General features: G+C 44.7%; 1 protein-coding gene across 2 annotated transcripts in view; it reads left to right on the top strand.

The window, feature by feature from the left end:
- The window catches only part of LOC115125989 (poly [ADP-ribose] polymerase tankyrase-1-like), a 123,306-nt gene extending 103,876 nt beyond the window's left edge, over window positions 1-19,430 (top strand). The window contains exons 16-27 of one of the 2 annotated variants that reach the window (XM_029655579.2): window positions 114-333; window positions 3,583-3,692; window positions 4,885-5,073; window positions 5,335-5,662; window positions 5,898-5,977; window positions 7,913-8,033; window positions 9,448-9,545; window positions 9,800-9,874; window positions 10,027-10,132; window positions 16,370-16,556; window positions 16,818-16,974; window positions 17,119-19,430. In XM_029655579.2, the coding sequence (XP_029511439.1) occupies window positions 114-333; window positions 3,583-3,692; window positions 4,885-5,073; window positions 5,335-5,662; window positions 5,898-5,977; window positions 7,913-8,033; window positions 9,448-9,545; window positions 9,800-9,874; window positions 10,027-10,132; window positions 16,370-16,556; window positions 16,818-16,974; window positions 17,119-17,205 (1,758 nt within the window). In that variant the 3' untranslated portion in view covers window positions 17,206-19,430. Of the gene's footprint in view, window positions 1-113; window positions 334-3,582; window positions 3,693-4,884; window positions 5,074-5,334; window positions 5,663-5,897; window positions 5,984-7,912; window positions 8,034-9,447; window positions 9,546-9,799; window positions 9,875-10,026; window positions 10,133-16,369; window positions 16,557-16,817; window positions 16,975-17,118 lie in introns of both variants that reach the window. The other variant, XM_065017559.1, reaches the window with a different exon arrangement.
- The last annotated feature ends 4,210 nt before the right edge of the window (window positions 19,431-23,640 follow it).

The following is a 23,640-nucleotide window of genomic DNA, read 5'->3' as shown; positions in this document are numbered from 1 at the left end:
AGCCAAATGTAAAAATGTAGCATCACAGTTCAAATACATAGAGAAAGAGTGTATATTCAGTGCTTTTCCTTAGCAATCCATGACAAGTCTCTCTGCTCTGCTGGTTCCCTCAGCATGGGGCGGACCCGACCAAGAAGAACCGTGACGGCAACACTCCGCTGGACATGGTGAAGGAGGGGGACACGGACATCCAGGACCTGCTGAGAGGAGACGCTGCCCTGCTGGACGCTGCTAAGAAGGGCTGTCTGGCCCGCGTCCAGAAACTCTGCAGCCCAGAGAACATCAACTGTAGAGACACCCAGGGACGCAACTCCACCCCACTGCACCTTGCAGGTAAGACTGGCCACCAAGACATAGCCAGGGGCACATAGACCCATCTAGTTGGACGTCTGTTACTGAACTTCTGTTAACAATTATCAATGGCTGTTATACTTGTCAAAAGGGCCAGATTTGATGAATCGCTTAATCAATAAAAAAAATATTTGGCCCATGCTTCGTAAAAAACAGGTGTAGACTAACGGTGAAATGCTTGCTTACGGGTCCTTTTCCCACAATGCTCAGTTAAAGATAAAACATACAAATTGTGGCACATGGGAAAAATACACGGTGAAATGATGGCAGATGCGTTAAGATCAGCGTAAGACAGCTCAGATCAGGGCCAATAAGACAGCTCCAGCAGTCACATGCCATACCACGTCTAGTGTGACCTCATGGAAGCCACTGTATTTTCAAGCCAGGCATAAGTGGGATTCTAGATTCCCGCAGTGTGTGTGTATATACAGTGGGGTAAAAAAAGTATTTAGTCAGCCACCAATTGTGCATGTTCTCCCACTTAAAAAGATGAGAGAAGCCTGTCATTTTCATTATAGGTAAACTTCAACTATGACAGACAAAATGAGAAAAAAAATCCAGAAAATCACATTGTAGGATTTTTAATGAATTTATTTGCAAATTATGGTGGAAAACAAGTATTTGGTCAATAACAAAAGTTTATCTCAATACTTTGTTATATACCCTTTGTTGGCAATGACAGAGGTCAAGCGTTTTCTGTAAGTCTTCACAAGGTTTTCACACACTGTTGCTGGTATTTTGGCCCATTCCTCCATGCAGATCTCCTCTAGAGCAGTGATGTTTTGGGGCTGTTGCTGGGCAACACAGACTTTCAACTCCCTCCAAAGATTTTCTATGGGGTTGAGATCTGGAGACTGGCTAGGCCACTCCAGGACCTTGAAATGCTTCTTACGAAGCCACTCCTTCGCTGCCCGGGCGGTGTGTTTGGGATCATTGTCATGCTGAAAGACCCAGCCACGTTTCATCTTCAATTCCCTTGCTGATGGAAGGAGGTTTTCAGTCAAAATCTCACGATACATGGCCCCATTCATTCTTTCCTTTACACGGATCAGTCGTCCTGGTCCCTTTGCAGAAAAATGCTTCACGGTAGGTATGGTGTTCTTGGGATGCAACTCAGCATTCTTTGTCCTCCAAACACGACGAGTTGAGTTTTTACCAAAAATTTATATTTTGGTTTCATCTGACCATATGACATTCTCCCAATCTTCTTCTGGATCATCCAAATCCTCTCTAGCAAACTTCAGATGGGCCTGGACATGTACTGGCTTAAGCAGGGGGACACGTCTGGCACTGCAGGATTTGAGTCCCTGGCGGCGTAGTGTGTTACTGATGGTAGGCTTTGTTACTTTGGTCCCAGCTCTCTGCAGGTCATTCACTAGGTCCCCCCGTGTGGTTCTGGGATTTTTGCTCACCGTTCTTGTGATCATTTTGACCCCACGGGATGAGATCTTGCGTGGAGCCCCAGATCGAGGGAGATTATCAGTGGCCTTGTATGTCTTCCATTTCCTAATAATTGCTCCCACAGTTGATTTCTTCAAACCAAGCTGCTTACCTATTGCAGATTCAGTCTTCCCAGCCTGGTGCAGGTCTACAATTTTGTTTCTGGTGTCCTTTGACAGCTCTTTGGTCTTGGCCATAGTGGAGTTTGGAGTGTGACTGTTTGAGGTTGTGGACAGGTGTCTTTTATACTGATAACAAGTTCAAACAGGTGCCATTAATACAGGTAACGAGTGGAGGACAGAGGAGCCTCTTAAAGAAGAAGTTACAGGTCTGTGAGAGCCAGAAATCTTGCTTGTTTGTAGGTGACCAAATACTTATTTTCCACCATAATTTGCAAATAAATTCATTAAAAATCCTACAATGTGATTTTCTGGATTTCTTTTTCTCATTTTGTCTGTCATAGTTGAAGTGTACCTATGTTGAAAATTACAGGCCTCTCTCGCCTTTTTAAGCAGGAGAACTTGCACAAGTGGTGGCTGTCTAAATACTTTTTTGTCACACTGTAGGTCCGAATGGTCATGAGTGTGTGTAGCCAGATGGCCAGGGCTGTTGGACAAGTCTGCCCTCCCTGTGCCTGTGGAAGGCCGTGGCTCAGTTGAGGGGGGACAACAGATGGGTGAGGGTGAACAAACAGTCACAGGAGGCAACCGGGAATGGACCTGGGCTGGGACAACAGTCAACGGCTGACCTGACACAAACCTCACACCACACCATGTGTTTACTACAGCATGGCCTCTCTCTAGGTGGCGGATGATCAGGACAGACGGCCCTCGTTTCATGCGCTCACCCACTTTCTACCGCAGCTTGATTTCACAGTTAAATTAGCAACTTTCGACCGTGCGGCGGAAATTAAGATTGTCTATGTGTGTGTGTGTGTGTGTGTGGTGATTCAACCGTTTAATTACATTTACATGCAATATTACCACTTAAACTTAGTGTCTCTAGTCTATCATTCACTTCCATTCTGCTAACTAGAGGTCCGTGCTGCAGTGGAGGTTTCGGAGGTCTTTAGTCTCCATAACACGGCAGCTCAATTATCTCCCCTAGCAGAACATTAAGTCCAAACACCCTGCTGCTGGGAGAGGTGTGTGTGTGTGTGTGTGTGTGTGTGTGTGTGCCAAGCAGACATCTCCCCCCCTCATGTTCACAACCGTGAAGAGCTGAGAGGAGCGAGAGACCTAATCTATGAGAATGACTTTGATTAGCGGTCTCCTCATTAAAGTAGCAGTGAGAGAGTGTAAGCGACGCACACGCCCAGAGCCGTGTGTGGATCGGCATCGGGCTGCAGCTAATAATGAGTGTTAATTAGACTGGGTCCTGGAGGGGAGTCAACTAGAGGGAACAGTGTGCTCACCGTGCCTCCAACACACCGCTGCGGAACCGATTTCTGGATTTCTGTTCAATTTCTCACACCATAAATTGCTACAGTGGTATAGGGTCACTTCTCCTTTGAAGCTGAGCTCGTTTGAGACCTTGAAAGAATACTGAGAAGGAGAGAGAGAGAGCTATGGAGAGAGAGGAAGAGAGAAAGAGCTAGGGAGAGAGGGATTGAGATACCAGTGTCAGATGGAACACTGAGCCCCATGGTGCAAGAGTAATCCATTTTGCACCCTTTTCCTCGCAAAGGTCTAAAAAGTTTTGGCTGACCAAATGAGGCATTCATGGCAATACATATGAGCACATTTCGGTGTCTGCATTAATCCATTGTGTGTGTGTCCCCCCCCCAACCAGCTGGCTACAATAACCTGGAGGTAGCAGAGTACCTGCTGGCGCATGGAGCTGATGTCAACGCCCAGGACAAGGGGGGCCTCATCCCCCTCCACAACGCTGCCTCTTACGGGGTGAGTGCCATAATCCATCATCTCGCCCCCCCTTCTCCAATCCATGGAGCACAGCCCAAAAAGTGGACTATTACTTATAAACACCAGTGTGCCAATGACATTTACTGAGCCAATCAGAGCTCCTCTCTAGTCCTGTTCCCCCACACGGCCTCTCTGTGCTCCCTGCTTATACCAAACACTCTGTTGTGTTCCTGAGTGTGACACATTGTGTCGGGCGTGTAAATGTTGTGCTGTAGAGGTCCCTCCAAGGCCGAAGAATCTCATCAACTTTTCATACAACACTGCGTTTCATCATTCATTTAGTAGGGAAGCACTGCCGTGGCCCATTGAGGGAGGCGCTTTGTGAACACTGGCTGATATGGAGATGATACGGAGAGTGGTCACAGAGAGAGAGAGAGCACAGCAGCACTGACAGGAAACACAATCTCGGTCTAAATCAAACAAGCAAAATAAATGTCCAAGCCATAACCAAACCCTCTGCCACCCTAAATCAAACGCATTCTCAGGGACAAGCCACAACCAAACCCTTCTCCCACCTTAAATCAAACACATTCTCAGGGACAGCTCTGACCATTGCGACAACACAGATGGGGAAACGTGGCCATTTGTTAAGCTAATAGGCAGTCCAAATGGCCGTTGTTTGTGTTCTTTATGCCATTTAGTCCAGTAGTAATGTGTAAGGGCCTGGTGACATGATTAGGCCCAAGCAGGAAGCTCGGAGCAGTCTGTTTTACGTAACAGCCCTGGGTTATGAGATGGCTCTCAGTCCAGTCCAGCGCCTGCTACCCTTGGCATGGGACCCGAGAACTGCTCCTGCTGCACAACTATCTGCCTGTGTGCTGCTCTGACTTCCATTGTGTAGGTGTGGAGTGTGTGCTCCTTAGGCCCATGGGTCAGCTGGTTGCTGGCAGGCCTTGGCTGACCTTGACTGGGCCTGTCCCGTCTATATTGCGTAGGGCCACTGTGTGGGTGTGCGTGACAGTGTGTGGTGATGATGAAATGTCAGTGGGCTCGGCTCAACACTGAGATGATCACAGAACACTAGAAACGTCAGACGTTGATAGGGTTTCTAAGTTCTCTCTTTCACTAAGTTAAGTCATTGAACTGATTCACTCAGTCATTCACTGAAGGATTTGTTTCTTTCGGGTCATTCAGATTTGAGCCTAACGCGTCCCTGTTGTTTCTCCCGCAGCACGTGGATATAGCTGCTCTCCTGATCAAGCACAACACGTGTGTGAACGCTACAGATAAGTGGGCCTTCACCCCCCTCCACGAGGCGGCTCAGAAAGGCCGGACCCAGCTGTGTGCTCTGCTATTGGCCCACGGAGCTGACCCTACAATGAAGAACCAGGAGGGACAGACGCCACTGGACCTGGCTACGGTACACACACACACGCACACACACGTGTAATTACCTCCGGGTAAATGGCCTCTCACAAAGTCACTCTGCCCTTTAATTCTGGAATACACAACCGTAGCTTGTTAGGATTTCCATCGTGTTCTGATATTAAGAAGTAATTCACTTTAGGCAATTAAGACCTTCCTTCAGATGAACGCGATAGATGGTTTACTGTGTAAATCAATGAATATGTTTATCATAGTATCCTCATTACATGTCTGTTTCTTGTCTCCTCTGTCTCAGGCTGATGACATCAGAGCGCTGCTGATTGATGCTATGCCTCCAGACGCCCTGCCCAGCTGCTTCAAGCCTCAGGCCACGGTGGTCAGCGCCTTGGTGGTCAGCGCCTCGGTGGTTAGCGCCTCGGTGGTCAGCGCCTCAGTGGGCAGCGGCTCGGTGGGCAGCGGCTCGGTGGTCAGTGCAGCGGACATCTCTCCGGCCTCTACGCCATCCTGCCTGTCTGCAGCCAGCAGCATAGACAACCTGGCCGGTCCCCTCAGTGAGCTCACTGTGGCTGGAGCCACCGGGCCTGCAGACGGAGCCGCCGGGTCCGACAGGAAGGAAGGACAGCGTACGTAACCCTTCCGTCTTTTATATATCACAGATAGAAAATGATTCAACTTTGTATCCAGCCAAGAGTGGACATTTTCCCTCGGCATCACCATACAAAGTAGGCCATCAATGTGAAAAATGAAGACTCCCATAATACGGCAATACGTGTGAAAAATAGTTTGTCTGATTTGTCTGAGTAGACCGTATTTAAGCCGTCATTTGACACATTGTCTGTTTTGTGTTTTATTCAACAGCCATCCTAGACATGAACATCAGCCAGTTCCTGAAGAGCTTGGGGTTGGAGCACCTGCGTGACATCTTCGAGAGGGAACAGGTAAATGCACGTATCCTAGTGGTCCCTGTACAAACCAATCACTTTCACTGTTTCCCGTTCATACACCTCCGTCACTCACGTCTAAAAAGCTCAACTCTCAGTCAATCTGTCATCCGTGCCGCTCTGTCTGCTGCTGGCCTTTTTACTGGGCCTTCAGTCAGTCAGTCAGTCAGTAGTATTACTTGCCCCCCTTATGCATAGACAGATCATCTCAGACAGGCTGAAATCAGACTTCACCGTGCTGCATGGCCAGACACTGACATTTCCCTCATGCTGCAGAGCAGACTGCACTCTCTCTCTCTCTCCCTCCCTCTCCCCCTCTGTCTCTTTCTCTGCCTGTGTCTGCAGCAGCTCAAAGTGCCCCGTGTCTCCGGCAGGGTAGTTTAGACTGACCTCTTCATCCCACCACTGATTGATTTTAGGGGGATGTTGGGTTCCACGCTGAACGGCGTGTGGTGTTAGGGGTGTGCGGGACGACATGTCAGGTGAAATCAGGCTGGGGACATGGTAGCCATGCGGGAACAGAGAGTGATCTCATTTGCACATAGATGAGCGGAGGGATCCCTGCAGCGAGGGAACGGGAGCGAGGAGGGAGGTCAGGAGAGGAGAGCAAATCAGACCTTATTCAACCTTCCTGTCTCTCCTAAAGACAAGTTCAGAATCAGAGCAGCCAGGAAAGGAAAGGAAAGGAAAGGAAAGGAAAGGAAAGGAAAGGAAAGGAAGAAGTTACATGAAGGAAGGGGTTTACTGCTAAAGGAAAAAGTTCCAGTCTTTCAGATGTAGAGAAGCTTATGAGATGAAAGTGGAGTGGTTTGTTCTCGTAGCAGATTGGTTTTTGGTTCCTCACCATTATCACTGCATTACAGATTCCCGCTCCAGCTGTTGAGTGTTTTGTTCTATATTTTTATTTTGTTTTATTTTTAATCCCAGCCCCGTCCCGCAGTTGGCCTTTTGGTAGGCCGTCATTGTAAATAAGAATTTGTTCTTAACTGACTTGCCTAGTTAAATAAAGGTTAAATAACATATATACCACAAGCCTGTCCTCCCCAATTAAGGTGACACCAACCTCCTGTGCTGCGTTATCACATCTGAATGTTAGTCACACGCGGGGGGGTTCCTTTTCCTGATTGATTAGACAGGGCCAGTGGCCCGGGTGTCAGTGTGTGACAGACCTGTCTTACTTGTGATGGATAGCCAAGGAGGAGGCTATTTGAGATTGGGAGTGTCAGAGAGAGAAGAGGTGATTCAGCCTTAGAGGATATATGCTCAGGGAATAGAAATTATGAAGTGTGTCAGCCCACACACAGTCACTAACCTACCCCACACTCACACCACGGCCTCTTCATAGTTTCTCTATATTACACTCTCTCTATGTGATTGTGTGAGCGTTTGTTTGTCCATATCTGAATGTTTGTTTTTGGTGAATAGACTAGATGATGCTGTGTTAAGGATGAGGATTCTCCAGTGTTGTTGATCAGTGAATATGCATTTGAGTAGTGAGTTACCCATTTAAACCCCTCTCTTCTCCTCAACCATTGGCTAAGTGTATCCCCTCAGTGGCTGGAGAGATTTTACACAACTCCCTGCACTGGCCAGATGAGTGAGGGTTGACACAGACCGAGAGGGAGAGAGACGGCTCTAAACCATATCTTGTCATATCTTGGTAGAAATGGGTCATGGTCGGTTGCAGGGCTAGAAATGGTGGCCAGCAAGTACATTTACATTTTTCTGGAATTTGTTGATATTCTTCTTTCTGAATGTTACATTATTTGTAGCGGTCTGTGACTTGCTATTCTCTGCACTGTCACCGTCTCTTCGTTCTAATGATATTATGATTGGATGCATTTTTTTGGAGAGCCACTCCGATTTGCTGTGTTTAGGATGCTCTGTCTCAGCTCCTGTTCTTGATTGGCTGATTGTTCTGTTTCCGTGCAGATTACGCTGGATGTCCTGGCCGATATGGGCCACGAGGAGCTGAAGGAGATTGGGATCAACGCCTACGGTCACCGCCACAAACTCATCAAAGGCATGGAGAGACTCCTGGGAGGACAGCAAGGTCAGAGAGCCAGATCTCAGCCAAGATACTGCCAGCCGGATCCTTTTCCATTCATCTCATCCCTTATTGATTTCATATTTAAGAACTAACTTATACAGTATATAGTGGCTTAATTGGCCACACTGGCTTAATCTAGAGAGTCTAAGGTTATTTAGGAGGACTGTTTAACCTCTTATGAAGTAATACTAGACATGCACTCTGCTGCTTACCCATACCCAATGTCTCTCAGTACAGCCTGCTACTCAGAGGACACCACCTTTAGCTCTGTGTTATTGTGCTTTCTCGTGGAGTTCGACAAATGTATTGAAGTGTCACTCCACTATGACACAGTAATACAAAAGACAGATTTTTTTTTAAAATATTTTGAAACCACATTGTGGACCAATCAAAATGAGTTATGAGACACTGAAAACAAACAGTCAAGCATGGGACAGGCGTCGTCTATACTCCACTACTACACTACATCTTCTTTGTACGCTGCCTGCACCTGCCCGCCCGTCCAGCATCACTACTCTGGACGGTTCTGACTTAGAATATGTGGACAACTACAAATACCTAGGTGTCTGGTTAGACTGTAAATTCTCCTTCCAAGACTCACATCAAACATCTCCAATCCAAAGTTAAATCTAGAATTGGCTTCCTATTTCTCAACAAAGCCTCCTTCACTCATGCTGCCAAACAGACCCTCGTAAAACTGACTATCCTACTGATCCTCGACTTCGGCGATGTCATTTACCATATAGCCTCCAATACCCTACTAAATAAATTGGATGCAGTCTATCACAGTGCCATCCGTTTTGTCACCAAAGCCCCATTTACTACCCACCACTGCGACCTGTACGCTCTCGTTGGCTGGCCTTCGCAAACCCACTGGCTCCAGGTCATCTACAAGACCCTGCTCAGTAAAGTCCCCCCTTATCTCAGCTCGCTGGTCACCATAGCAGCACCCACCAGTAGCATGCGCTCCAGCAGGTATATCTCACTGGTCACCCCCAAAACCAATTCCTACTTTGGCTGCCTCTCCTTCCAGTTCTCTGCTGCCAATGACTGGAACGAACTGCAAAAATCTCTGAAACTGGAAACACTTATCTCCCTCACTAGCTTTAAGCACCAGCTGTCAGAGCAGCTCACAGATTACTGCACCTGTACATAGCCCGTCTATAATTTAGCCCAAACAACTACCTCTTCCCCTACTGTATTTATTTATTTATTTATTTTGCTCCCTTATTTCTACTTTGTGGGAAAAAAATAAAACAAGTACAGTGGACAAAAGGTCAATTAGGCAATTTATAGAGAAACGTCTTCGTTGGAGGATAAGGTAGCGGGCTTTGGTGCGGGCATTTACATTGTTACCTGATACAATTTCACATGATTCATTATTTTCATATGCTGTGTTCTCGTCCCTCTGCTCCAGGTGCTAACCCGTACCTCACGTTCCACTGTGCCAGTCAGGGTACGGTGCTCATAGACCTGGCCACTGACGATAAGGAGTTCCAGTCTGTAGAGGAGGAGGTATGTGCTATAACTATAGCTCTCCTCTACCATGTAAACACTGCAGACGTAGCCCTGATTTGGTCCAAGGGCTACTTGCTCAGTCGGCAGCGCAACGACGCAGATCATTTCCTCAATCAAACGGACAATCAAAAACAAGCCTTTGTTCAATTAGATTCTATCAGTGTTAGAAGTGGACACGGTCGACTTAGGAGAAGTAAGGACATCGGACCAAAAGCTCTGTCATGACAGCTCTGTCTTTACTGTCCTCACAGTTGCAAAGTACGATCCGAGAGCACCAGGACGGCGGCAACGCAGGTGGGGTCTTCAGCAGGTACAACATCCTAAAGGTGAGTCGTAGGCGTCTGGAGAGGAGACAACCTCCCCAAATCCCTATTCCTCCTCAATAAACACCTCTCTAATAACACTGGTAATAAGACGAAGATTTGAGCACGTGGGCAGTTCTGTTGAGTCTGACTGTGTGCGCTCTGTCCGTCTGTAGATCCAGAAGGTGGTGAATAAGAAGTTGAGGGAGAGGTACTCGCACAGACAGAAAGAGATCGCTGACGAAAACCACAACCACCACAACGAGCGCATGCTCTTCCACGGTAGTTTTTCATTTACCCAGTACCTCTACCATTTACCCAGTACCTCTACCATTTACCCAGTACCTATACCATTTACCCAGTACCTCTACCATTTACCCAGTACCTCTACCATTTACCCAGTACCTCTACCATTTGCCCAGTACCTCTACCATTTACCCAGTACCTATACCATTTACCCAGTACCTATACCATTTACCCAGTACCTATACCATTTACCCAGTACCTCTACCATTTACCCAGTACCTCTACCATTTACCCAGTACCTCTACCATTTACCCAGTACCTCTACCATTTACCCAGTACCTCTACCATTTACCCAGTACCTCTACCATTTACCCAGTACCTCTACCATTTACCCAGTACCTCTACCATTTACCCAGTACTCTACCATTTACCCAGTACCTCTACCATTTACCCAGTACCTCTACCATTTACCCAGTACCTCTACCATTTACCCAGTACCTCTACCATTTACCCAGTACCTCTACCATTTACCATTTACCCAGTACCTCTACCATTTACCCAGTACCTCTACCATTTACCCAGTACCTCTACCATTTACCCAGTATATCTACCATTTACCCAGTACCTCTACCATTTACCCAGTACCTCTACCATTTACCCAGTACCTCTACCATTTACCCAGTACCTCTACCATTTACCCAGTACCTCTACCATTTACCCAGTACCTCTACCATTTACCCAGTACCTCATTTACCATTTACCCAGTACCTCTACCATTTACCCAGTACCTCTACCATTTACCCAGTACCTCTACCATTTACCCAGTACCTCTACCATTTACCCAGTACCTCTACCATTTACCCAGTACCTCTACCATTTACCCAGTACCTCTACCATTTACCCAGTACCTCTACCATTTACCCAGTACCTCTACCATTTACCCAGTACCTCTACCATTTACCCAGTACCTATACCATTTACCCAGTACCTCTACCATTTACCCAGTACCTCTACCATTTACCCAGTACCTCTACCATTTACCCAGTACCTCTACCATTTACCCAGTACCTCAACCATTTACCCAGTACCTCTACCATTTACCCAGTACCTCAACCATTTACCCAGTACCTCTACCATTTACCCAGTACCTCTTACCCAGTACCTCTACCATTTACCCAGTACCTCTACCATTTACCCAGTACCTCTACCATTTACCCAGTACCTCTACCATTTACCCAGTACCTCTACCATTTACCCAGTACCTCAACCATTTACCCAGTACCTCTACCATTTACCCAGTACCTCTACCATTTACCCAGTACCTCTACCATTTACCCAGTACCTCTACCATTTACCCAGTACCTCTACCATTTACCCAGTACCTCTACCATTTACCCAGTACCTCTACCATTTACCCAGTACCTCTACCATTTACCCAGTACCTCTACCATTTACCCAGTACCTCTACCATTTACCCAGTACCTCAACCATTTACCCAGTACCTCTACCATTTACCCAGTACCTCTACCATTTACCCAGTACCTCTACCATTTACCCAGTACCTCTACCATTTACCCAGTACCTCTACCATTTACCCAGTATCTCTACCATTTTACCAACCATTTAGTACCTCTACCATTTACCCAGTATCTCTACCATTTACCCAGTACCTCTACCATTTACCCAGTACCTCTACCATTTACCCAGTACCTCTACCATTTACCCAGTACCTCAACCATTTACCCAGTACCTCTACCATTTACCCAGTATCTCTACCATTTACCCAGTACCTCAACCATTTACCCAGTACCTCAACCATTTACTCAGTATCTCTACCATTTACTCAGTATCTCTACCATTTACCCAGTACCTCAACCATTTACCCAGTACCTCTACCATTTACCCAGTACCTCTACCATTTACCCAGTACCTCAACCATTTACCCAGTACCTCTACCATTTACCCAGTACCTCTACCATTTACCCAGTACCTCTACCATTTACCCAGTACCTCTACCATTTACCCAGTATCTCTACCATTTACCCAGTACCTATACCATTTACCCAGTACCTCTACCATTTACCCAGTACCTCTACCATTTACCCAGTACCTCTACCATTTACCCAGTACCTCTACCATTTACCCAGTACCTCAACCATTTACCCAGTACCTCTACCATTTACCATTTACCCCAGTACCTCTACCATTTACCCAGTACCTACCATTTACCCAGTATCTCTACCATTTACCCAGTACCTCTACCATTTACCCAGTACCTCTACCATTTACCCAGTACGGTATCCTCTACCATTTACCCAGTACCTCTACCATTTACCCAGTACCTCTACCATTTACCCAGTACCTCTACCATTTACCCAGTACCTCTACCATTTACCCAGTACCTCTACCATTTACCCAGTACCTCTACCATTTACCCAGTACCTCTACCATTTACCCAGTATCTCTACCATTTACCCAGTACCTCTACCATTTACCCAGTACCTCTACCATTTACCCAGTACCTCTACCATTTACCCAGTACCTCTACCATTTACCCAGTACCTATACCATTTACCCAGTACCTCTACCATTTACCCAGTACCTCTACCATTTACCCAGTACCTCTACCATTTACCCAGTACCTCTACCATTTACCCAGTACCTCTACCATTTACCATTTACCCAGTACCTCTACCATTTACCCAGTACCTCTACCATTTACCCAGTACCTCTACCATTTACCCAGTACCTCTACCATTTACCCAGTACCTCTACCATTTACCCAGTACCTCTTACCATTTACCCAGTACCTCTTACCCAGTTCTACCATTTACCCAGTACCTCTACCATTTACCCAGTACCTCTACCATTTACCCAGTCTACCATTTACCCAGTACCTCTACCATTTACCCAGTACCTCTACCATTTACCCAGTACCTCTACCATTTACCCAGTACCTCTACCATTTACCCAGTACCTCTACCATTTACCCAGTACCTCTACCATTTACCCAGTACCTCTACCATTTACCCAGTACCTCTACCATTTACCCAGTACCTCTACCATTTACCCAGTACCTCTACCATTTACCCAGTACCTCTACCATTTACCCAGTACCTCTACCATTTACCCAGTACCTCTACCATTTACCCAGTACCTCTACCATTTACCCAGTACCTCTACCATTTACCCAGTATCTCTACCATTTACCCAGTACCTCAACCATTTACCCAGTATCTCTGAACCATTTACCCAGTACCTCTACCATTTACCCAGTACCTCTACCATTTACCCAGTACCTCTACCATTTACCCAGTACCTCTACCATTTACCCATCACCTCTACCATTTACCCAGTACCTCTACCATTTACCTCTACCATTTCATACCATTTACCCAGTATCTCTACCATTTACCCTGTACCTCAACCATTTACCCAGTACCTCTACCATTTACCCAGTATCTCTACCATTTACCCAGTACCTCTACCATTTACCCAGTACCTCTACCATTTACCCAGTACCTCTACCATTTACCCAGTACCTCAACCATTTACCCAGTACCTCTACCATTTACCCAGTATCTCTACCATTTACCCAGTACCTCAACCATTTATCCAGTACCTCAACCATTTACTCAGTATCTCTACCATTTACTCAGTATCTCTACCATTTACCCAGTACCTCAACCATTTACCCAGTACCTCTACCATTTACCCAGTACCTCTACCATTTACCCAGTACCTCAACCATTTACCCAGTACCTCTACCATTTACCCAGTACCTCTACCATTTACCCAGTACCTCTACCATTTACCCAGTACCTCTACCATTTACCCAGTATCTCTACCATTTACCCAGTACCTATACCATTTACCCAGTACCTCTACCATTTACCCAGTACCTCTACCATTTACCCAGTACCTCTACCATTTACCCAGTACCTATACCATTTACCCAGTACCTATACCATTTACCCAGTACCTCTACCATTTACCCAGTACCTCTACCATTTACCCAGTACCTCTACCATTTACCCAGTACCTCTACCATTTACCCAGTACCTCTACCATTTACCCAGTACCTCTACCATTTACCCAGTACCTCTACCATTTACCCAGTACCTCTACCATTTACCCAGTACCTCTACCATTTACCCAGTACCTCTACCATTTACCCAGTACCTCTACCATTTACCCAGTACCTCTTACCCAGTACCTCTTACCCAGTACCTCTACCATTTACCCAGTACCTCTACCATTTACCCAGTACCTCTACCATTTACCCAGTACCTCTACCATTTACCCAGTACCTCTACCATTTACCCAGTACCTCTACCATTTACCCAGTACTCTACCATTTACCCAGTACCTCAACCATTTACCCAGTACCTCTACCATTTACCCAGTACCTCTACCATTTACCCAGTACCTCTACCATTTACCCAGTACCTCTACCATTTACCCAGTACCTCTACCATTTACCCAGTACCTCTACCATTTACCCAGTACCTCTACCATTTACCCAGTACCTCTACCATTTACCCAGTACCTCTACCATTTACCCAGTACCTCAACCATTTACCCAGTACCTCTACCATTTACCCAGTATCTCTACCATTTACCCAGTACCTCAACCATTTACCCAGTATCTCTACCATTTACCCAGTACCTCTACAATTTACCCAGTACCTCTACCATTTACCCAGTACCTCAACCATTTACCTAGTATCTCTACCATTTACCCAGTACCTCAACCATTTACCCAGTACCTCAACCATTTACTCAGTATCTCTACCATTTACTCAGTATCTCTACCATTTACCCAGTATCTCTACCATTTACCCAGTACCTATACCATTTACCCAGTACCTCTACCATTTACCCAGTACCTCAACCATTTACCCAGTACCTCTACCATTTACCCAGTATCTCTACCATTTACCCAGTACCTCAACCATTTACCCAGTACCTCTACCATTTACTCAGTATCTCTACCATTTACTCAGTATCTCTACCATTTACCCAGTATCTCTACCATTTACCCAATATCTCTACCATTTACCCAGTATCTCTACCATTTACCCAGTACCTCAACCATTTACCCAGTACCTCAACCATTTACTCAGTATCTCTACCATTTACCCAGTATCTCTACCATTTACCCAGTACCTCTACCATTTACCCAGTACCTCTACCATTTACCCAGTACCTCTACCATTTACTCAGTATCTCTACCATTTACCCAGTACCTCAACCATTTACCCAGTACCTCTACCATTTACCCAGTACCTCAACCATTTACCCAGTATCTCTACCATTTACCCAGTACCTCTACCATTTACTCAGTATCTCTACCATTTACCCAGTACCTCAACCATTTACCCAGTACCTCTACCATTTACCCAGTACCTCTACCATTTACCCAGTACATCTACCATTTACCCAGTACCTCAACCATTTACCCAGTACCTCTACCATTTACCCAGTACCTCAACCATTTACCCAGTACCTCAACCATTTACCCAGTACCTCTACCATTTACCCAGTACCTCTACCATTTACCCAGTACCTCTACCATTTACCCAGTACCTCTACCATTTACCCAGTACCTCTACCATTTACCCAGTACCTCTACCATTTACCCAGTACCTCAACCATTTACCCAGTACCTCTACCATTTACCCAGTACCTCAACCATTTACCCAGTACCTCAACCATTTACCCAGTACCTCTACCATTTACCCAGTACCTCAACCATTCACCCAGTACCTCAACCATTTACCCAGTACATCTACCATTTACCCAGTACCTCTACCATTTACCCAGTACCTCTACCATTTACTCAGTATCTCTACCATTTACCCAGTACCTCTACCATTTACCCAGTACCTCTACCATTTACCCAGTACCTCTACCATTTACCCAGTACCTCTACCATTTACTCAGTATCTCTACCATTTACCCATTTACCCAGTACCTCTACCATTTACCCAGTACCTCTACCATTTACCCAGTACCTCTACCATTTACCCAGTACCTCTACCATTTACCCAGTACCTCTACCATTTACTCAGTATCTCTACCATTTACCCAGTACCTCTACCATTTACCCAGTACCTCTACCATTTACCCAGTACCTCTACCATTTACCCAGTACCTCTACCATTTACCCAGTACCTCTACCATTTACCTATCGTTTCTGTTGAAGAGAGACAATTCTCTTACAACATTTGTTTCTGAATGAGGGTTGCCCCCCCCCCCTTCTTCTGCCAGGCTCTCCATTCATCAACGCCATCATCCATAAGGGTTTTGACGAGCGGCATGCCTACATCGGGGGCATGTTCGGCGCGGGCATCTATTTTGCAGAGAACTCCTCCAAGAGTAACCAGTACGTGTACGGGATAGGAGGGGGCACGGGCTGCCCCACTCACAAAGACCGCTCCTGCTACGTCTGCCACAGGTCAGACTCACTCCAGACGTTCCTTAATGATGTGTGATGTGTAGCCTGTTCTGCAAGCAGAGGCTGTGTGTATGCTGCTGTTTCTAATCCATCTGGTGTTGTATATTGCAGCCAATTGTATGTGCTGTTCCGATGTGTGTGTGTGTGTTATAAATGATCTCAAGTTGTGTAATGTTCTGGCGTGTGTTAAGTTGTTTATTACAGGGAGGTGTGTGTTTTGTTCTAATGTGTGTGTGTGTGTTGGGTTGTTGTGTGTTGCAGGCAGTTGTTGTTCTGCAGGGTGACCCTGGGTAAGTCCTTCCTCCAGTTCAGTGCCATGAAGATGGCCCACGCCCCCCCTGGACACCACTCTGTGATTGGCCGGCCCAGCGTCAATGGACTGGCCTACGCAGAGTACGTAATCTACAGAGGAGAACAGGTCAGTCTAACACACACACACCTTTCACAAGAGCCACGGTTCCACAGTGCAAGTCTGTCGAAAAGCACATACTGTAGATGTGTTGAGACTGTATGGTTGGTGTTTATAATGACAATGACTGTTCTCTCCCACTGTATTCCTCAGGCGTACCCAGAGTACCTCATCACGTATCAGATCCTGAAGCCAGAGAGCACACCCTCATCCACAGCCGGAGAAGAACAGAAGTCCTAGTCCCGACTGAACCAGACCAACTCACACCCACCTTTACTGGGAAAGAACCAACCACAGAGACTCTTACCAGAAACACTTCACACATTCTGGGCTGAGCCGGGACAAACCCCAGCCCCTTAACTCAACTCTACACCAATGGAAAGATTTCTTTCCTCCACTTGTTTTGTTGTTGTTCCATTTCACTATAAACGACCAGTTTCTCACAACCACCACCCATTTATTCTTTCCTCATCCTACTTCAGTGTTTACATGAAAATGTTGCCTTCCCGGGAAATCGTCTCAAGTCATGTTGTCGCCCCCTAGTGCCCATCTCCCGGTCTCTCGCTCATGGTTGCTCTTTGTTGTCACTGGTTAAGGCCAAATAGAGAGAACCAAATGGATAATGGTTAGGTCAGACATTGGGACTCGAAGCTCATTGGTTAGTGGTTAAGGTTAGAGATGGGGACTCATAGCTCATTGGTTAGTGGTTAAGGTTAGAGATGGGGACTCACAGCTCATTGATAAGCAGTTAGGGTCTGTGATGAGGACCCATGCCAGTCTGCCTTTACCTGAGTGTTAGCTGCCCTAATGAAGCCTGGCAGAGGCTTCTCTACCTATCCCTCAGACAAGGATAGAGATTAGGGTGGGGGTAGTAGTGCATATACTAGCCTCACTCAGAGCCATGTGTCTTCAACAAGCCTGGCAAGGGAAGCTGCAGTATACAGACCCCGAACACAGATCATGTGTTACTAAAAAGACAACCAATGGCCTCTCCCTTTCCTTTCCAGCACACTAATATTTTAAGCAAAAAACTCATAAAAGCATTAGACCTCATTTATGATATTAACTCTGTATTATTTTATGATATTTTCAAGTTGGTTTTATGTTATTGTTTTGACTTTGTTTTTAGAGATGTGTACACTATAATGGGACCATGTCAAAACGGGGGACCTGCCGGTTTTTGACCCCTTTCTGATTATTTTTTTTAAAAGTTGAGGTGATATATAGTATTCCTCTCTGGGACCATTAAGGGTTTTCTCTCCATTCCTGGATTTGATGGAACATCCTCTAAAAGGTTTCAGATTGGGAACAAAAAGCAAGTGGGATTGAGACTCGAATGGAGTCATGTGAGAAAGTACAGCGAGCTATGACACCTGTAAAACTCTTATAATTACTATTATTTGTATTATTATAACATTACTTTGCACAAGAAAACACTGAACATCGGACTTTTCATGACCATTGCCCATCCAGTCAAGCTCATCTTTTAATGGATTTGCACTTTTTAACGGGAATGATTTTTAAGTTATTTGAAAATAACGTTGAAAATAACGTTGAAAAAAAAGATGTCCAGTATTGTACAGTGTGTAGCAGACGATGCCTTTGTAAAGCTCACCATGTTGTTAACGGATGAAGAAGTGGGCTGTATTAGTACTGTAAATTAAGTGGGGGTTTTTGTGGATCTTTTATGCTTTGGGTTTTTTCTGGGATGAAATAGATTTTTTTTTAGTTAAGTGAGTTTCTCAATTGTACCGTCTTAAGATTGTACCTGGATGAACTGTTTGCAGCTGTGTTTTCATCTTTTCTTGGTCACTATTTGCCATATTCGTCCCTCGGCTCTTTGTCCTCTTTCTGAGGCGTAAACAATAACTTTTCTTACTTCCTGCTGGATTTGTCTACCATCCTCTGGGAGATGGCAGTTTGAAGCGACAGAGGTAGTAGTGGCTGATTTGAATTGAAAGACGGTGTCTCGGTCTCCTCTCACTAGCTGGGCTCTATCTGCATCTTGCTGCTGTGGTACTGTGCTTTCCCTATTGTTTCCACTGCTAGGATCACTAGTCCTCCATAACTGCCTGTGCTTTGACCGGAATGTTAACGCATCTGTTACTACAGCCTGGAGTGATTCCCAAATGGCAATTATGTGTCCCAAATGGCGCCCTAAGCCCTATATAGTACACTATTGGCATTGGTCAAAGGTTATGCACTATATAAGAAATAGGGTGCCATTTGGGATGGAACCGTGGTCTCAATCCCCCCCCGCGTTCCTTCAGACCAACAGCGCCTGGAGAGAGCCTCGCTGCCTCTACCTACTTCCTACTACAGTTCTTATCTTATTTTACCACCGGTTATTTTGTTTTCCTGGTGCTGAAAGATCCTGCAATGACCCACTCACAGCTGATCTGCAGACTAATGTAACACTCCTCAGTGTTGTAGAGTCTTAATAAAGTACATAACTTCACATCCGACCAATGCCTATTCCCTGCTACTTTTCTCACCATGAAGTAGTTCACTGAAGATTGTTCTGTCTTAATGTTAGAGTTTGAATGGCTTTTGTTGAAGTTAAATGCACAGCATATACGTGTCCCGCTTAAGGAGCAGGGCCTTGTATTGGCTACACTACATACTGTACAGGACATTCATGGAAATGTCTAGATTAGACACTGAAACAGTATTGTCCATGCTATGCATTCCTGTAGAGGGTCAAATTCATTTCATTAGACACTGAAACAGTATTGTCCATACTATGCATTCCTGTAGAGGGTAAAATTCATTAGACACTGAAACAGTATTGTCCATACTATGCATTCCTGTAGAGGGTAAAATTCATTAGACACTGAAACAGTATTGTCCATGCTATGCATTCCTGGAGAGGGTAAAATTCACTAGACACTGAAACAGTATTGTCCATGCTTTGCATTCCTGTAGAGGGTAATTGATTTCCTGCAAAGTGGGGGAGATGAATAGGTGTGAGGACAGAGTTGACCATTACCTCAGCGATCCCATGCAGGAAAAGACGGATGTTTAATCAATCCTCTCATTCAGAAGGCCCATTAGAAATCAGTCGGTCAAACCAAGCAATCTATCCTGTTTGTCACACAGAGCTAAATTGTATTCTCTGCTAGATGATGTGGATGGACCTAGAGCTTGTATGATGATGTGTTTATTATGCATAGTGTATAGGCCTATACATATATGGAGGGGATATGCTCACAGGCCACCCCCAGGTGGTGAAGGTAGGAAACAACACCTCCACTTCGCTGCTCCTCAACACTGGGGCCCCACAAGGGTGCGTGCTCAGCTCCCTCCTGTACTCCCTGTTCACCCATGACTGCGTGGCCAATCACTCCAGCAGAGGGAGCACCCCCCTATCCACATCGACGAGACCGCAGTTGAGAAGGTTGAAAGCTTCCAAGTTCCTCGCGTACACATCACTGACAAACTGAAATGGTCCACCCACACAGACTGTGTGGTGAAGAAGGTGCAACAGGAGGCACCTTAAACCCTCACAAACCTTTACAGATGCACAATTGAGAGCATCCTGTTGGGTTGTATCACCGCCTGGAATTGCAACTGCACCGTCCGCAACCGCAGGGCTCTCCAGAGGGTGGCATGCATCACCGGGGGCAAACTACCTGCCCTCCAGGACACCTACAGCACCTGATGTCAAGGGAAGGCCAAAATGATCATCAAATCAAATTTATTTATATAGCCCTTCGTACATCAGCTGATATCTCAAAGTGCTGCACAGAAACTCAGCCTAAAACCCCAAACAGCAAGCAATGCAGGTGTAGAGCACGGTGGCTAGGGAAAACTCCCTAGAAAGTCCAAAACCTAGGAAGAAACCTAGAGAGGAACCAGGCTATGAGGGGTGGCCCGTCCTCTTCTGGCTGTGACGGGTGGAGATTATAACAGAACATGGCCAAGATGTTCAAATGTTCATAAATGACCAGCATGATCAAATAATAATAATCACAGTAGTTGTCGAGGGTGCAGCAAGTCAGCACCTCAGGAGTAAATGTCAGTTGGCTTTTCATAGCCGATCATTAAGAGTATCTCCACCCATCCTGCTGTCTCTAGAGAGTTGAAAACAGCAGGTCTGTGACAGGTAGCACGTCCGGTGAACAGGTCAGGACAGATGTAGAGCCTCGGTCTGATGCCATTAAAAGGTAATTTACCACCTTCACAAGTGCAGTCTCAGTGCTATGATGGGGTCTAAAACCAGACTGAAGCATTTCGTATACATTGTTTTTCTTCAGGAAGGCAGTGAGTTACTGCGCAACAGCTTTTTCTAAAAAAAATTAGGTGAATGGAAGATTCGATATAGGCCGATAGTTTTTTATATTTTCTGGGTCAAGGTTTGGCTTTTTCAAGAGAGGCTTTATTACTGCAACTTTTAGTGAGTTTGGTACACATCCGGTGGATAGAGAGCCGTTTATTATGTTCAACATAGGAGGGCCAAGCACAGGAAGCAGCTCTTTTAGTAGTTTAGTTGGAATAGAAAAATACAAAAATTGCTATACTCGCATTAACATCTGCTAACCATGTGTATGTGACCAATAAGATTTGATTTGATTACATAATGATAATATTTTTCTTAAGTTTGTTTACTTGGTTACCATGGTTATAAATAGTGACCGTGGAGCACATTGATGTCTTGGAGGGAGATTAAAATGTTGATGCCGGAAAGGATATAAAAAGAAAGGTAAATATGACTTGACAAGATAATATTGTACGTCATTACCAAATTGAATCTAATTTCATGAAATTATGTTAGATTTTTTAAATGATGTTTTAATTATGTGCATTTAGGATACATTGTATGCTAGCTGTTCAACTGGAGTTAGCATGCTAGAATCCCTGTTATTTATGACCAAATATCGTAAAAATGCAAAGCTGTCATCAGTCTAAGTAAGGGTGGCTACTTTGAAGAATATAACATTTAAAATATGTTTTGATTTGTTTAACACTTTTTTGGTTACTACATGATTCCATGTGTTATTTCATAGTTTTGATGTCTTCACTATTATTCTACATTGTAGAAAATAGTCAAAATAAAGATAAACCCTTGAATGAGTAGGTGTGTCCAAACTTTTGACTGGTACTGTATATGATCATGGTTAAGTTGAAATTTAACACTTATTTTCTAAATAAGACCATTACATTTTGTATAATGCTAGGATAATTGAGTGATTTTGATGTCTATTTAATGTAACTTACTATGGTTATTACTGACAGTAATTATTTTTATTTTTTCTATAAGATACCCCCTAAATCAACCAAGGAAAGGACAAGGACATACTATATATAAACATAATCAAACATACCAGGAGTATCTTAAGAAACACAAAAGGACGACACCTCAAGAGAAAATAAAGCCGTAAACTGAAATCCATATCACAACTCTCCCAGTGAGAAAAAGCAAAAAAAGGAGGAAATGGGAAATGAACCAAAGAAACAGCAGATGAACTATCCTGAAAAGAGGTTATGGAGTCATACCTGGCAAGGAACACACCACCACACTCACCGGAAGTCTTACAGCTACACAATGATGAACTACCTGGCCCTCAAATGACTCCACGTCTATGTGATTGTTTTGGCGGACAGACCGTGATAATTCCACCAACAGAAGCAGACAAGCACAACCTTCCACTTCCAACTGCACAGTATCACAGCCATCTTCTAGCGCAATACAGCCCATTGCAGACCTACAAGAGAGACTGATTGGAAAGTGGTGTGTTGTGAAATATGATGAAGACCTTTACCCTGGTATTATACAAGATGTTGATGCAGAGAGCAGCACTCTAGTCAAGACGAAGCGTCGTGTGGGAGCCAACTGATTATTTTGACCAATGAGAGAGGACCAACCAGAGAATGTGCTTAGGTTTGTCCCTGAGCCTCATCCAGTGACAAAATGACATATAATGCTTGATGGTGCAGTCTGGGAGAAAAATTGCTCTCTCGTTAAGCAATAGAGTGCATTAAGGGCAAAACCTAATCTTGAGTGAGCCCACACCTGTCTCACGAGTCTGAATTAATAGACTGCAGCCAGTGAACAGTCATTTGTTCAATGTCAAACAGTGTTTCCAACCTTGTACATGTATTTATGCCTAATGCATTGAATCCCAAAATTGTTCTAAAATATGCTTTAAGTTCATGAGGCATGTAACCTTTGTTTTTTGAGGTTTTGAATGGTGTGTTCTATGTCTTCAATCAAGTTGAACATGTACAACTGTGACATTAAACTGTTTAATGGTATTTTTCATCAGTTTTATATGAAATATCCTTTCCACCACACTGTCATTACCACAACCCTAGGTCATTACCATCACGGCACATCTTTTTGAGGAAATGGTGTATTAACTTACAATTGATATTGAGGATTGTTCCCATATGTGAACCTTATATGCTTGTTCTTAAGATAATTCCTAACATAATGTAAAATAGTAAGATATTGGTGTGGTAAACATGTTTCTGAGTATCACCAAGGCATATATGGGCATTTAAACTTGACAATGAGGAATACATATAATTAAGAAAACTTCCAAATAGTAAAAATAAAAACTTTCTGTAATTTCATTTTCAACTAAAATATCCCATTTTATGACTTGGTGGTAATGACATTAATCCTCAGGTATTTGGGGAAACCGTCAAAATCGTTATATTGTTAAATAGTAT

This window comes from Oncorhynchus nerka, linkage group LG4 (genome assembly GCF_034236695.1).
Source record: "Oncorhynchus nerka isolate Pitt River linkage group LG4, Oner_Uvic_2.0, whole genome shotgun sequence".
In the NCBI taxonomy this organism is placed as follows: Eukaryota; Metazoa; Chordata; class Actinopteri; order Salmoniformes; family Salmonidae; genus Oncorhynchus; species Oncorhynchus nerka.
The sequence above is the reverse complement of the archived record's forward strand: the minus strand, read 5'-3'. Positions and strand labels throughout refer to the sequence as shown.